The sequence below is a fragment of the Paramormyrops kingsleyae genome, chromosome 3, assembly GCF_048594095.1.
Source record: "Paramormyrops kingsleyae isolate MSU_618 chromosome 3, PKINGS_0.4, whole genome shotgun sequence".
Taxonomy (NCBI): Eukaryota; Metazoa; Chordata; class Actinopteri; order Osteoglossiformes; family Mormyridae; genus Paramormyrops; species Paramormyrops kingsleyae.
The window spans coordinates 27,867,082-27,879,292 of record NC_132799.1 but is presented as its reverse complement, the minus strand read 5'-3'; the positions used below and the strand labels follow the sequence as shown (position 1 = coordinate 27,879,292).

The 12,211-nt window shown below is 47.5% G+C and overlaps 1 protein-coding gene across 3 annotated transcripts in view; it reads right to left on the bottom strand.

Annotated features, from left to right (window-relative positions):
* Positions 1–12,211, bottom strand: part of stab2 (stabilin 2) — a 33,607-nt gene that overhangs the window by 4,342 nt on the left and 17,054 nt on the right. For all 3 annotated transcript variants that reach the window (XM_023812646.2, XM_023812648.2, XM_023812647.2), the window contains 30 exons: positions 11,881–12,017; positions 11,690–11,801; positions 11,374–11,448; positions 11,185–11,274; positions 10,460–10,567; positions 9,854–9,985; positions 9,198–9,326; positions 8,992–9,048; positions 8,701–8,781; positions 7,732–7,927; positions 7,432–7,527; positions 7,299–7,344; positions 6,420–6,496; positions 5,659–5,784; positions 5,379–5,455; positions 4,533–4,604; positions 4,208–4,327; positions 3,819–3,866; positions 3,539–3,613; positions 3,300–3,446; positions 2,735–2,866; positions 2,499–2,558; positions 2,237–2,413; positions 2,065–2,154; positions 1,763–1,909; positions 1,569–1,631; positions 1,285–1,405; positions 1,048–1,197; positions 585–689; positions 79–186 (listed from right to left, as the gene is read on the bottom strand). In XM_023812646.2, coding sequence (XP_023668414.2) covers positions 79–186; positions 585–689; positions 1,048–1,197; positions 1,285–1,405; positions 1,569–1,631; positions 1,763–1,909; positions 2,065–2,154; positions 2,237–2,413; positions 2,499–2,558; positions 2,735–2,866; positions 3,300–3,446; positions 3,539–3,613; positions 3,819–3,866; positions 4,208–4,327; positions 4,533–4,604; positions 5,379–5,455; positions 5,659–5,784; positions 6,420–6,496; positions 7,299–7,344; positions 7,432–7,527; positions 7,732–7,927; positions 8,701–8,781; positions 8,992–9,048; positions 9,198–9,326; positions 9,854–9,985; positions 10,460–10,567; positions 11,185–11,274; positions 11,374–11,448; positions 11,690–11,801; positions 11,881–12,017 — 3,154 coding nt within the window. The remainder of the gene's footprint in view (positions 1–78; positions 187–584; positions 690–1,047; positions 1,198–1,284; positions 1,406–1,568; positions 1,632–1,762; positions 1,910–2,064; positions 2,155–2,236; positions 2,414–2,498; positions 2,559–2,734; positions 2,867–3,299; positions 3,447–3,538; positions 3,614–3,818; positions 3,867–4,207; positions 4,328–4,532; positions 4,605–5,378; positions 5,456–5,658; positions 5,785–6,419; positions 6,497–7,298; positions 7,345–7,431; positions 7,528–7,731; positions 7,928–8,700; positions 8,782–8,991; positions 9,049–9,197; positions 9,327–9,853; positions 9,986–10,459; positions 10,568–11,184; positions 11,275–11,373; positions 11,449–11,689; positions 11,802–11,880; positions 12,018–12,211) is intronic.

The window sequence follows — 12,211 nt, the reverse complement described above, 5'->3', positions numbered from 1 at the left end:
TCAACGTCTCTTTGAAATTCCCTTGAGGTACCACCAAAGTCTCCCTGAAATACCCCTAGATCAGAACCTTGGTCCCACCTGTGCAGGAGACCCCGTCTCCCTCGTAGAACGGCTTGCACTCGCAGGTGTTGTTCTCCTTGCACACGCCATTGGGGGAGCATGCCGGGGAGCACACGGGTTCTACAGCTAAGAGGGGGGGGGGGGGGGCGCTTACTACAGAAACAAATCATGCGAGAGCATTGAACTGTGTAGCGTCTTGATTACCAACTGAAAACAGACAGGATGATGATGATGATGATGATGTACAAAATCATAAGATTATGGCCCATGTGGAGTCTAGCTGGCACTTGATCCCCATAAGTCCAGTGCAGCCTCCATCACCCCTTACAGCAGTCTTTCTCAACCCAGTCCTCAGGGAACCCCGGCCAGTCCACGTTTTTGCTTCCTCTCAGCTCCCAGCGCACCTGTACCAGCTATTCGGTGTTCCTGATTGGCTGGGAGCTGGGAGGGAGCAAAAATGTGGACTGTCTGGGGTTCCCCGAGGACTGGGTTGGGAAACACTGCCTTACAGTGAGCCACCTTACCTAGCTGGGACTCGCAGTGCAGGCCAGTCCAGCCCTGGTCACAGAAGCAGGTGCCGGTTCCACTCACACCCTCATCACATGATCCATGCTCAGTGCAATTACAGACTGGCGACATGGAGATTGAAAAGGACAAACACCAGATATGTGAAATTACATGTTTCGTGGCCATAGACTGATGTTTTTTTACATGTATAAATAAAATTACTTGCTAGAGGAGCAGGGGCATATATATAAGGGCGGGGCCACAGGGGCATTGGCCGCAGCTAGAGGCTGATTGGCTCCTGGAGTGCCCCCTCCCCTGTCACTGACCAGTTCAAAACATATCATTGGCTAATGATAAGGTTGACCCCTCATATGCTCCCAACCTTAAAAAAAATCCTAGAATCACCCCTGGGATAAAGAGTAGGTGGGATCGAAGAGGGCAGAGTGGATGGATGTGGATTATGTGGATGGAGAGGCACACCTTGGCAGCTGGACCCATAATGCCCCTGGACACAGAGCTCACAGGCTGTGCCCTGGAAGCCAGGGTCACAAGCGCAGGTGCCATTCCCAAGGTGCCCCTCATCACACTTCCCATGGCTCATGCAGGGAGATTCTGGTCCCCCTGGGCAGCCTGCAGGGTCATATGGAAAAGGACAAGAATGAAGTCAACGATCGCCATGGAAACAGATGCTCTACATAGGCCGACGGCAACGGTTACCGAGGCAATCCCGGCCGAAGTATCCGGGACAGCATTTTGCCTTCCAGAAGGCCATGCTGCATTCCGCCTGGCATCCGAAGTTCCGGCTCTTTGTGTAAAGCAGATTGCATCGCTTAACTTCCTGCATTCAAAGGTGGGAGGGTAGAGATTCCGAAAGGGAGACACAGGTTTCAGAATGATGCCCAAAAGGATTTGCTGGGCCTCATCCTTATGCGAATTTCAGAATTTTTCATGCAGCAGTAACCAGTCACACCACCCTCCGTGGGCAGAAAAACTGCGTGTACCTTAAATTTACTCCCAGCGGGGCAACTTTTCTTGAGGTTGCTGGTACAACTCTGACATCTGCCCTGTAAAGCCGGGAAAGAGGAAAGGTAATAATAATAATAATCATAAATTATCATGTTTTTACCATCCATACACAAGTTACTGCATGATCCTGTTCTTGCCATATGGACAGTGGCTGTGGTGAAGCCCTCACTTTCATCTCAAAGGTTTCCAAGGAGTCACAGCGCCCCCCTAGGCTGGGAGGAGTGAGCAGACAGTCAATGCCATGAGCAATCCCGCCCTTGAAGTTGAGGTCCCTTTGCACAATCCGACATTTCCTGTTATTTATGTGGAGCTCGCCCTGTAGGACACGCAGAAAACACACCCTTAGGCACATTTAACAACTTGGAAATTGTTAGGTGTGTCTTACATGTCTGCCATCAATGAGGGACACTGAACATGAGGTCCGTTTACTGCCATCCTTCACGCAGGCCCTGCCTAATATCTGCCACTTACAATGTTGTCTTCACCTCCGCAGTTCACTTGGAGGTCAGAGCCCTGCAGGGTCTTCATGTTAGATGAGTACAACAGCTCGTTGGCTTTTACCTTAGAGGACAAAAGTTGGTTTAGGGAAGCAAGACTGGGTGACTGGGAGGAGCATTGGCGCCGAGCAGGAGGAACCACTCACCATCGCATCCCGGATCACGTGATACTTCAGGTACTCAGTCAGCTTGTCACGGTTCTGTATGTTGTACAGGAAGTCCTTTTGCTCCTGCGGCAGGGCAGCCATGGCTTGATCCGTGGGCCAGAATAGGGTAACCGGCTGGTGGAGGGTGTCGTTCATCAAGTCCAGCACTTTCGTGTCCTGAAAAGATGTACCGGGATTTTGGAAGAGTCTGCACTGTGGCGACACCACAGAAGGGATGGAACATACAGGAATGAATACTGACCTCCAGCAGTTTAGTGAAAGTCGTGTGCCCAAAGTCTTTTGCCACATCAGTCAAAGTCAACTGTTAGAGACAAGATTCCCTCTCTGTAACTTGTGTTGCTATCAAATCAAAGGCATATAGTTTGACAGTAGTAAACGATGAATATACATGGGTTAGAGGATAAAAGAAAAGCCCGTCAGCTAACTCTAACACATAATGACACGAAGAAACATCATTAGGATGGCTTGGGATCGTACCTCTGAATTACGCTGCTCCGCTGGCACCACGTTTGTCGGCATGAGGACCGTGTCGATCATGTGAATGATGCCGTTCATGCTCATGTCATCGGAAGACACGACTTTGGCATTGTTGTTTATGAAGACAGTACCCTTCCGGCAAAAACACAAAACATTCCCACAACATGAGGCGCAATTATTTTCTTGTTTAGAGGTTTTCTTGTTATCAAGTAGTACATGGTGTCCTAGGAATGCTGCAGTGACTGAGTGAGAGTTAATCCCTGTTTGTCACACTTATCGACTGAATCCACCCATCCATCCATCACAGGGTTGTGGTGAGCTTGACATCTAGCTTAGGGCACAAATCAAAGGAACAACTTTGACGAAATACCACCTCATCACAGGGAACACACTCACAGCGGAGTAACACGCCTGTGTCAGCAGTCTACAAACTCCACACACAGAGCCGGGAAGGGAACCAGACTCATAACCCTGTGGAACTGCGAGGCTACGGTGACACCAAAGCAGGTCTAAGCATGACCTACATGCTGGGCAGGGTGACCAGGGACGAGGCACCAGGGGCTACCTGTGACTGGGTGATGCTCAGAACCTCCCCGGTCATCGTGGTAACGTTCTTGGGGGTCCGGAGCTCCTCTGGGAGCAGGGTACGGCACGCGACAATGTGGTTCTTCATTATCCAGGATGTTGTTTTCCGCTCCATCCAGTCCTTCACCTGCGGTGATGGGGGGGGGGGTCACGTTTGAGGGGGATCCCAGACAACTAAGGATCCTGGAGGTAAGCGGACGCTGGTGTGGCGGAGCTCACCTCTGCCTCCTTTTTGAAGGCCTCATCAGTGGGGATGAACACCGTGAATGGACCAGGTCCCTTCAGGTCCCCGATCTGAAAAGCAGGAGGTGAGGGGAGCTGTACAATCCGCACATAAACATATAAACAACAGCCAGCAAAACAGCCAACGAAGAACTAACTTCAACTTTACAGGACGTTTGAAAGATTACTTGCCAACACGAAAAAAATGATAGAATAATCAAAGTATTAAAACTAAAAAAAGTATTACAACAGGGTACAGTAAAGGTAAAGTACTTACAAATACCAACATATAGAAGAGTCTCAGATTCTTATTAAAAAGTATCTCCTGTAGTGGAAGAGAATATAAAAACAGTGACGTTATTACAATAAGCTGGGTAAATAATGACAATGATAGAAACATACATGTAGAGGAAAACAAATCAGGCGAGTAAATAGAAAGTCTTTCCCATACCATCCTTTCTTGTTGTGATGTGCATTAGGTGATGTGAGAGGTTATGTGTTGTTTTGTGTGTTACATTATATGTTATTATTCTGTATCATATTTCATGCAACGTCCAGAAGAACCACCAGTGCTGCACACTGGGAATTTGTGAGTGGTAGATAGTTCTGTAAATCCCTCCTACAGAACGATGATGCTGATCATGAATTGTGAGGTGCCTCTCTTACGGTCAATAAGGTGCCTTTGCAGGTGAGCCCATTCCCCCTGAAGCCTTCTTTACAGGTGCAGTTCCTCTCCCCCGGCCCGGTCATCTCACATGTAGCTTGGAAGTGGCAGTTGCCATTATTCTAAAAGGGTGCAACACGACCTTTGAACTTCCGGATGACTACAGCATCGCCCCAAGACAGAGGCTAATGTTATGCTCATAGAGCACCATAAGTATGAGAAGGATAAATGATTAGTCACATTTCTGGGTGGCATCACGATAGTAGGAAGAGATACGATGGAGACATTCAGATCCTTTAAGGCCCAATTGAAAAATACAATCATTACCGTTTTACAGGGGTTGATGGGTTTGCAACTTTTTCCATTTCCTGAGTAGCCCTGGTTACAAATACAGCTGGTCTGCAAAGGATAAAATGTTAGATACAACGTACATATGTTTTCATTTTCTGTAAGAGACTTGGAATTACCCATGTGTATGAATGGTGCTTTATAAATAAATTTGCCTAATAATAATAATAATAATGCAAAAGACCAGTGGCCTGTACTACGAAGCGGGGTTACTGGCTTATCAGGGTAACTTGTTGGATTTAAGGTAGTCTGGGCAAAATGTAAGTGAGCGAATATGAAGTCTATTTAAACTGTGGTACCTTAAATCTGACAAGTTACCCCGATAAGCCAGTAACCCCACTTCGTAGTACAGACCACAGAATTAATTTAAATGGAACAAGATGTAGGAAGTTTATGAATTTTTGACATTAGTAACATTCAGAATTTAATACAATAAGTTCAGAGCCCAAGGATAGCATGTCAATATTACTTTAAACCCTCCACCCCTTGCCCACTCAAACTGTCACTGCATACTTTTACTTAGGTGTAAACACTGGCTGCGTGGTCATGGTCCCTCCGTAACAGTTATTACCAAAACAGTGGCTATGCTTAGTTGGACTTCATTTCCCAACATTCCTTAGTGTCACATGAACCGTGCTGGCCAACCATATTCTTCCAGCAGTTCTTCCTCATGGAATATACCCCAGCTCCCCCCCCCCCAAACACTGATGAATTCTAACATTGCTGGGCTTCACATGTTCAGCCATGACACGACTGAGCTGACAGCTTTCCCTATACTGTAACAGATCCCTGCTAAATCTCCTCACCACCATCACAACTGCTCACCATGTTGGGACCCGTGTGCACACACTCTGAGTTCACATCACAGCCTCCGTTACTGCCATCCAGGCAAGGGTTAATTTCTTAAACAAAGGAAAAATAGTCAAGGCAAAGGCTTGCACTTGTGTTTGATTACTGCTCCCATCTGAATGTGTAACATCTCTTCACATAAATGGCCTGAACATGAACGTAATTGATGTTCTCATGACATTTAGAAATCATTAACAGGGAATGCATTACTGGAGCTCAGCCTTCACAGGGACCAGGGCCCCCGGTCGGCACTTACCTACGCACACCAGGCCGTCCCCCATGTAACCCGTGCCACAGACACACTGTGTCCTGCCCGGCTGCGCCTGCTTGCACAGAGCCTTCGGGGAGCAGCCGCCGTTATTTTCCAGGCAGCCATTCACAACTTGAGGGGGAGAGAGGGAGAGACAGAGGAGAGGGAGAGAGAATGAAAAGAGACAGAGGCAGGGGAGAGGGAGGGAAAGATGGAAAAGAGGGATAGAAACAGGAGAGTGAACAAAAGAGCAAAGAGAGACAGAGGAGAGAGAAAGAATGAATGAAGAAGATGACAAAGGAGGGGGACAATGGAGAGAGGGGAAAGAGACAGACAGAAAGGGGGAGAAAAAGAATGAAAGAAGTGAGATAGAGGAAAGAGAAAGTATGAAAAAAGAGACAGAAGGAATGGAGAGAGAGGAAAGAGAGAGACAGGAGAGGAAGAGAGAGAATGAAAAAAGAGTGAGAGGAGAGGGAGAAAAAGGAGAGAGAGGAAAGAAAGACAGAGGAGAGGGTGAAAGACAGATAAAGGAGAGGAAGAGAGAGAATGAAGAGAGGGAGAGTTAAGACAGACACACAAATACCCACCCATCCAGCATCCCAGCATGTCACACACTGGCTGTTCACTGTGTGTTTTCCAGCCCTGACCTAACAGACGCTGTGCGTCTCTGCCTGATAGAGAGGCACGTAACATGGCTGGGGGTGTGTGACGCTCCCACCCATCCGTGTGCCGCATGTCCTCCTTGGTGCATGCGAACTCGCGCTCACCTGAGCAGTGCGTCCCGTTCCCCTCGAATCCCAAGGCGCACCTGCATTCCGAGGAGCCGTCAGGTCGGACCACGCAGCTGGGGAACATGGAGACAGGACCATGAGGCAAGCTTCCTGAAAGTGGGCGTGAGCCTCAAAGGAATCGCCGGCATTAAAAGGAACATTACACATTTACACATGTGATTTATTTAGCAGATGCTTTTGCCCAACAAGTGAGAAAGTCGGGTCTGACAGTCCCTGGAACAATTGGGGTTAAGGGCCCAGCTCAAAAGGCCAAATGGTGACATCACTCAGCCAACCCTGGGATTTGAACTGGTAGCCTTCCGATCACAGGAGCAACACCCCCATTATAATCCATAAACCCACTTTCCATAAATTGGGATCCCATACAGAATCCCTGTGAAGCCTGAGTCTATCATCAGGAAGTACACAAAGCAGAGGATAACCAAGAAGGGAAACCAGTCCATCATGTGGAACATACACACACACACACACACACACACACACACACGTATTCATCTTTGTGGGGACTCTCCATTCATTTCTATGGGGAAAACCCTAATCCCAATAAAAGTATTGATTAAAAATAAAAGTATTGATTATCATTATTGTGAGGAATGAAAAAATGGTCCCCACAATGTCAAAACAGCAGGCTTTTATTTTTATGTGATCCCCGCAATGTAATACATACATAACCCCCCCCCCCACACACACACACACACACACACACACACAGTTGGTGGGATCGAACCCACAACCCGGGAGGTGTGAGGGGAAAGGGCTCCCTGTTGAGCCAGAAGACTGATATATGTGAGCGAAGTTTACTGGAGCGTAGCTTCTGTACTCCAAGCCGTGCTGATATGACGGAAGGCTACTCACTTAGCGCTGGTGTGACACCGCCCACTACAGGAATCCTGGGTGATCGCTGAGGAAAGACGGGAAAGAAAACACAGTCTTACAGCGCCCCCTGCTGCTGGAAAACGGAGGAGCTAGACGCCACACCCCCCCCTACCTGTGTCGCAGGTCACACCTCGCCAGCCCACTTCACACTCACACACACCGGTGCCCTGCAGGCCATCCCTGCACTGCCCATGGACACACTGACACACTGTGGGGATGGAAACAGATCACACCATCAATTCAATCTCCTGCAATTCCCCAATTGGACATTAGGGGGCGTGAAATGAGCAGTGCTGAGTTTGATCTGTGCAAAGTATAGAAGTAAAAATTCTGAAAGGAGGAGCCTACAGTGCCAGTCAGGACCGCCCTACATACCAGCCTCATAGCTGTGGCCGTCACGGGGACGTGATACCTTGATCGCAGTGAATGCCGAATTTGCCAGGGACGCAGGTTTCACAGGCCGTGCCGTTGAATCCGCTGTTGCAGCGGCACGTCCCGGTGCCGTTGGTGCCACCGGAGCACACACCGTTCCCGTAGCAGGGCTGCCCCACCGGGCCAGGACACCGCTCGCACCGGTTTCCGAAGAACCCGGAGCAGCACCGCCTGATCTGCAGGACGGCATCAGGATCAGTCCCTGCCTGGCCAGCAGGTGTCGCTGGTCACCCCCCTTTCCTTTGTGATTATGACCCTCACCAGTGTCTTCTTGTTCCCAACCCCTAGTGTTTGGTTGATTGTAATTGGCCCACACCTGTTCCTCATCTTACCCTCATTATTGGAGTATATATATGCCTGCCCTTGTTCCTCACTTGGTCATTGTGTGTCTGTAGTTGTTGTTGCCCTGTGTTTGCTGCTACTGTGGTTGTTCCTGTGTTGCTCCCTGCCTCAGTTTTGTTGTTTACCTACTTTGTTTTGGCCCCAACGTGGTCTGTTTGTTTGTGTTCTTTTTGAGTTTTAATAAAGTCCCATTTTGTGACCCACAACGAGGATCATGTGTCCTTTGACCAATCTGTGGTCGTCACGCTTGCCCATGCACGGCCCATTATGGTAAAGAACGCCATGATCCAGAAATCACTCTGCTCACACTGTATGTGCGTGTGGTGTGGTGTGTAGCTCAGTGTGTTCCACAAAGCAGGATTTTAGCTTAATCGGAATTAAGGTAGTCTGAGCTAATTGTAAGGGAACCAAGATGTAGTCCATTTAGCCCACACTACCTTAAATCCAACAAGTTATCACACGGAGCAAGAAATCCTGCTTTGTGGAACACCCCCCCATCAGATATTAGTGTGAATACTCCACTTGAGCTAGACTCTGTGCAGAACAACCTGCCACAGTGTCACATGTGTGTTTGACTAGCCAGATGGTCTCCTTAGCAGATACGTACAGTGTCCGTCTTCTTGCACATTATCTTGCAGCCAATGGACATGAATTTTCCATTGTGGAATGGGCAAACGCTCCGCTTATGCTGAAACAGAACGAAGAACGTGCAGAACAGGACAGGAGAACATGCTGAGTGTCACACGTGAGGGAGAATATGGCTAAACGGAAGGGATGACATGATGCTTGAGATGTGGCAGAGAGTACAAACTTGGCAGGATTTAGGATTAATACAGCCCCCCCCAGAAGCCGCAGCCACTGACTGCTTGAGGCCTTCATAACAAGCAGAATACTTTACCACTTCCTCCGTGCCAGAAGAACAGAACATCTTGCTGTAACAGTCCATACAGGGTCCCTGTAGCCAAGGCCAAACACTATTAGTCAGACAGCAGCAAACAAAATCACGCAGCTGCATGATGGGAAAAAAGTGATAGAACAATAGATGGATTTTAAAAACTTTTTTCTGCATATAAAAAAAATGAATTTAATATAATGCAAGTTTACCCAGGTAAATGAGGTTTTCTTCTGGTCACAATGGTTTTTAACAATCTCTAGGACGGAGGACAGCACGTGGATCACCCCTCTGCTGGCCTCTACATCTGTAATGTTTAGCGGGACGTCATTGACGAATATCTAGTTGGAAAAAATGACATGGTTGTGCTAATTAGCACACAGTAGACAAATAGCATTTACATTTTGTTTCAAATGCTGATCCAAAGCAATGTCCATTTCTGAGAAAGCTCGGCCCGACAGAATCGTCGATGGGTTATGGGTCTCGCTCAAGGGTCCAACCGTAAAATCACACTGCCAATGCTGGGATTTGAACCGGTGACCTTCTGATTTCAGCTACACGCCGACCCCATGCTGACGCAAGTTAGCAGAGTCTCAGCACTACTTCCTCACATCTGGAGGACCGATCATTCATTTTTGTACCATATCTAGTGGATACCCTGATTACTGGACTGCCAAGATTTTGTTTCAACCACCCAGTTGAGTACTCTGTGACTGTGGCTCTTTATACTCAACTGGTCGGTTGAAACAAAATCTTGGTCTGGATTTTTGCTTTCTGGATCTGAAATGTTCACCTCAGATAACACATGGCATCGAATTCAGAGGTGTCTCTCTGGGAAAGTGCTGAACCCACGGGGTGGGCTACCTACCCCATCTCCTCTCAGGAAGACCTCCACTTCATAGGAAAAGCCCAGCATGGTCTCCCAGCGAGCCCCATCCTGCAGGTCTCCTTTCATCAGTTTCTCGGACAGGATGATGTGGTACGTGGTCATGTTAACATCCTGAGCACAAAGGAGGCACGTAGACAGGGAAGGTTACACCATTCCCTAACCCTACAGACATTTACCTCAGTGCAGGACGTGCAGAGTTTGCATTGTGTGTTGAGCCAAAGACTGCCTTGAATAGCCACACGGACACCTTCGACTGAATGTAGACTACTGGTGATGTCAGTGCTGAATTACGTCCTGAAAGGAGGCCAGGCAAACTATCCGACAGGCTTGTAAAGGTACGGTCACAATAGCATGAAAAATATGCAGTGTCTTCACCGACTCTTGCAAGAATGAGTGTGACCAGATAGTATGGTATATCGCGGTAGTTTGGGTATACCATGGAATTTTCATTACCGTATGGCCAGATATGTGAAAATCATGAATCTGTTGAAATGAATACAAATGGAGCAATCCAAGAAAAAAAAAATGGCAACGCGTAAGACTGAACCAACTCAGCAGTGATGCCCATGTATGCAGGAACAGTACCATAGAGACAGATCCAGACTTCTTAAGGTACTCGCTGATGGCGTCATTCGTGGGGAGGAACACCGTGTAGGCCGTCGAGTTTTCAATCCTCTCTGTCAGGTTATATTGCTGCACAGAATCAAAAAAGCAACATGCAGTTTCCCTTAATCAGGTAGCAATTTGTTGTTATTATTCAAAATATCTCCATGGAACAGAATGCCAGTGTGGATGTATGTGCTCTGAGACTGACTGGCATCCCATCAAATGTGTACTTATGCCTTGTGCCCAATGCTGCCTGGGACAGGCTCATGAAGCAGATGAAAGATGGATGGATGGAATAATGATGTTAGTACTGCTGATAAACAGAATATAGGTATGTGAGACCGGTTAATAGTATAGCCATCCATTGTCATACCACCTATCCAGTGTAGGTTCCTAGTGAGCATGATGCTTATCCCTGGGAGTACAGGGTACAGGCTAAAATAACATCCATCGAACCTGCAAATCTGGCGGGATGAATCACCATGCTGCCATGGCAACGTGGACAAAATAGAAGCACTACTACAAATGGATGGTACAGTGATATTTCTTACAGCTACAGAGGCATTTACACGGGACAAAGACAGAGGCATCCACTGTTTCGCGCATTCTTTCTTTCTCCTTCCCTTTTTGACCCGTTTCATGCCTTGTGCCGACTCTGTTATGAAAGGGGCTATATAGAAATAAACTGAATTGAAGTTACGTACAATGAGATGCTGTTTGAACAAGGAGAACTCAGGCCTCTGGTCCAGCAGATCAGTGAGACTTTTGCTGAGTTTCCGATCTGGAATCAGGACCTGCAAATTACCAACAGTGCAAACTGAGCAGGTCAACCCTGCCTGGGTCTGTCCCGCCGGCCACATTCTCCATGGTCATTCTTTTACGGCATACATTACCGCATCAATGATGTGGATGAGTCCATTAGTTGCTGCAATATCGGATACAATGAATCTTGCACCACTAATTACAGTCTGGAAGACAAGAAGGTGTTAAAAAAATGAGTGTTATCATCCATCTGTGTAATATAGTCCATATTCTACAATGAGACAGGTGTCTGACTTACTGGGCACCTCACAGTTAACGAAATGGTTCTATTTCTTTAAAGTTTAAACAAAATACAGGGAAACCAGCAGTCCAGTGACTGACAACAAGACATTAGCACTAAGGGCATATTTCAGGGGAAAAAGAAAAAATCAATGAACTCCTACTCACTTCGTTGGTCCCAGAAACAAGGAGCTCCCCCTTCAGGTAGGAGGTCAACTGCAGCGAAGATGACTTGTTCTGTAGATCCGCCAACTGGTAGACGCCACGTACCATATGATACCTGTATGCAGAACCATGTGACCATTTTCAGGAAACAGTGAGCAGATGTGCCCGTCTCTTGCTGGGCTCTGGACTCTTACTTGATGATGCTGGGCAGGTTAGCTTGAGATGTCCAGAAGTCCTTGTCTTCCTTGGTCATCTTCTGCATGGCACTCACAGAAGGAATGAACAACGTGAAGTTCTGGTTCTCAGAAAGCATCCGATCCAGGCCAGCCTCCTGTGAGACACACGAGAGCACAGGAAGTACCAAAAATAGGGCCCCATATGGTAACTCTTGCGATAATTGTAACACACAGCGGTTCATCCTGATCACTTCCAAGGCTCAGAAACCAGAAAGTTTTACCGCCAAGATGACTTCATGTAAAGTGTCTTGAAAAACAAACTTTAGGGGAAAGTGGAATGGAGGATATT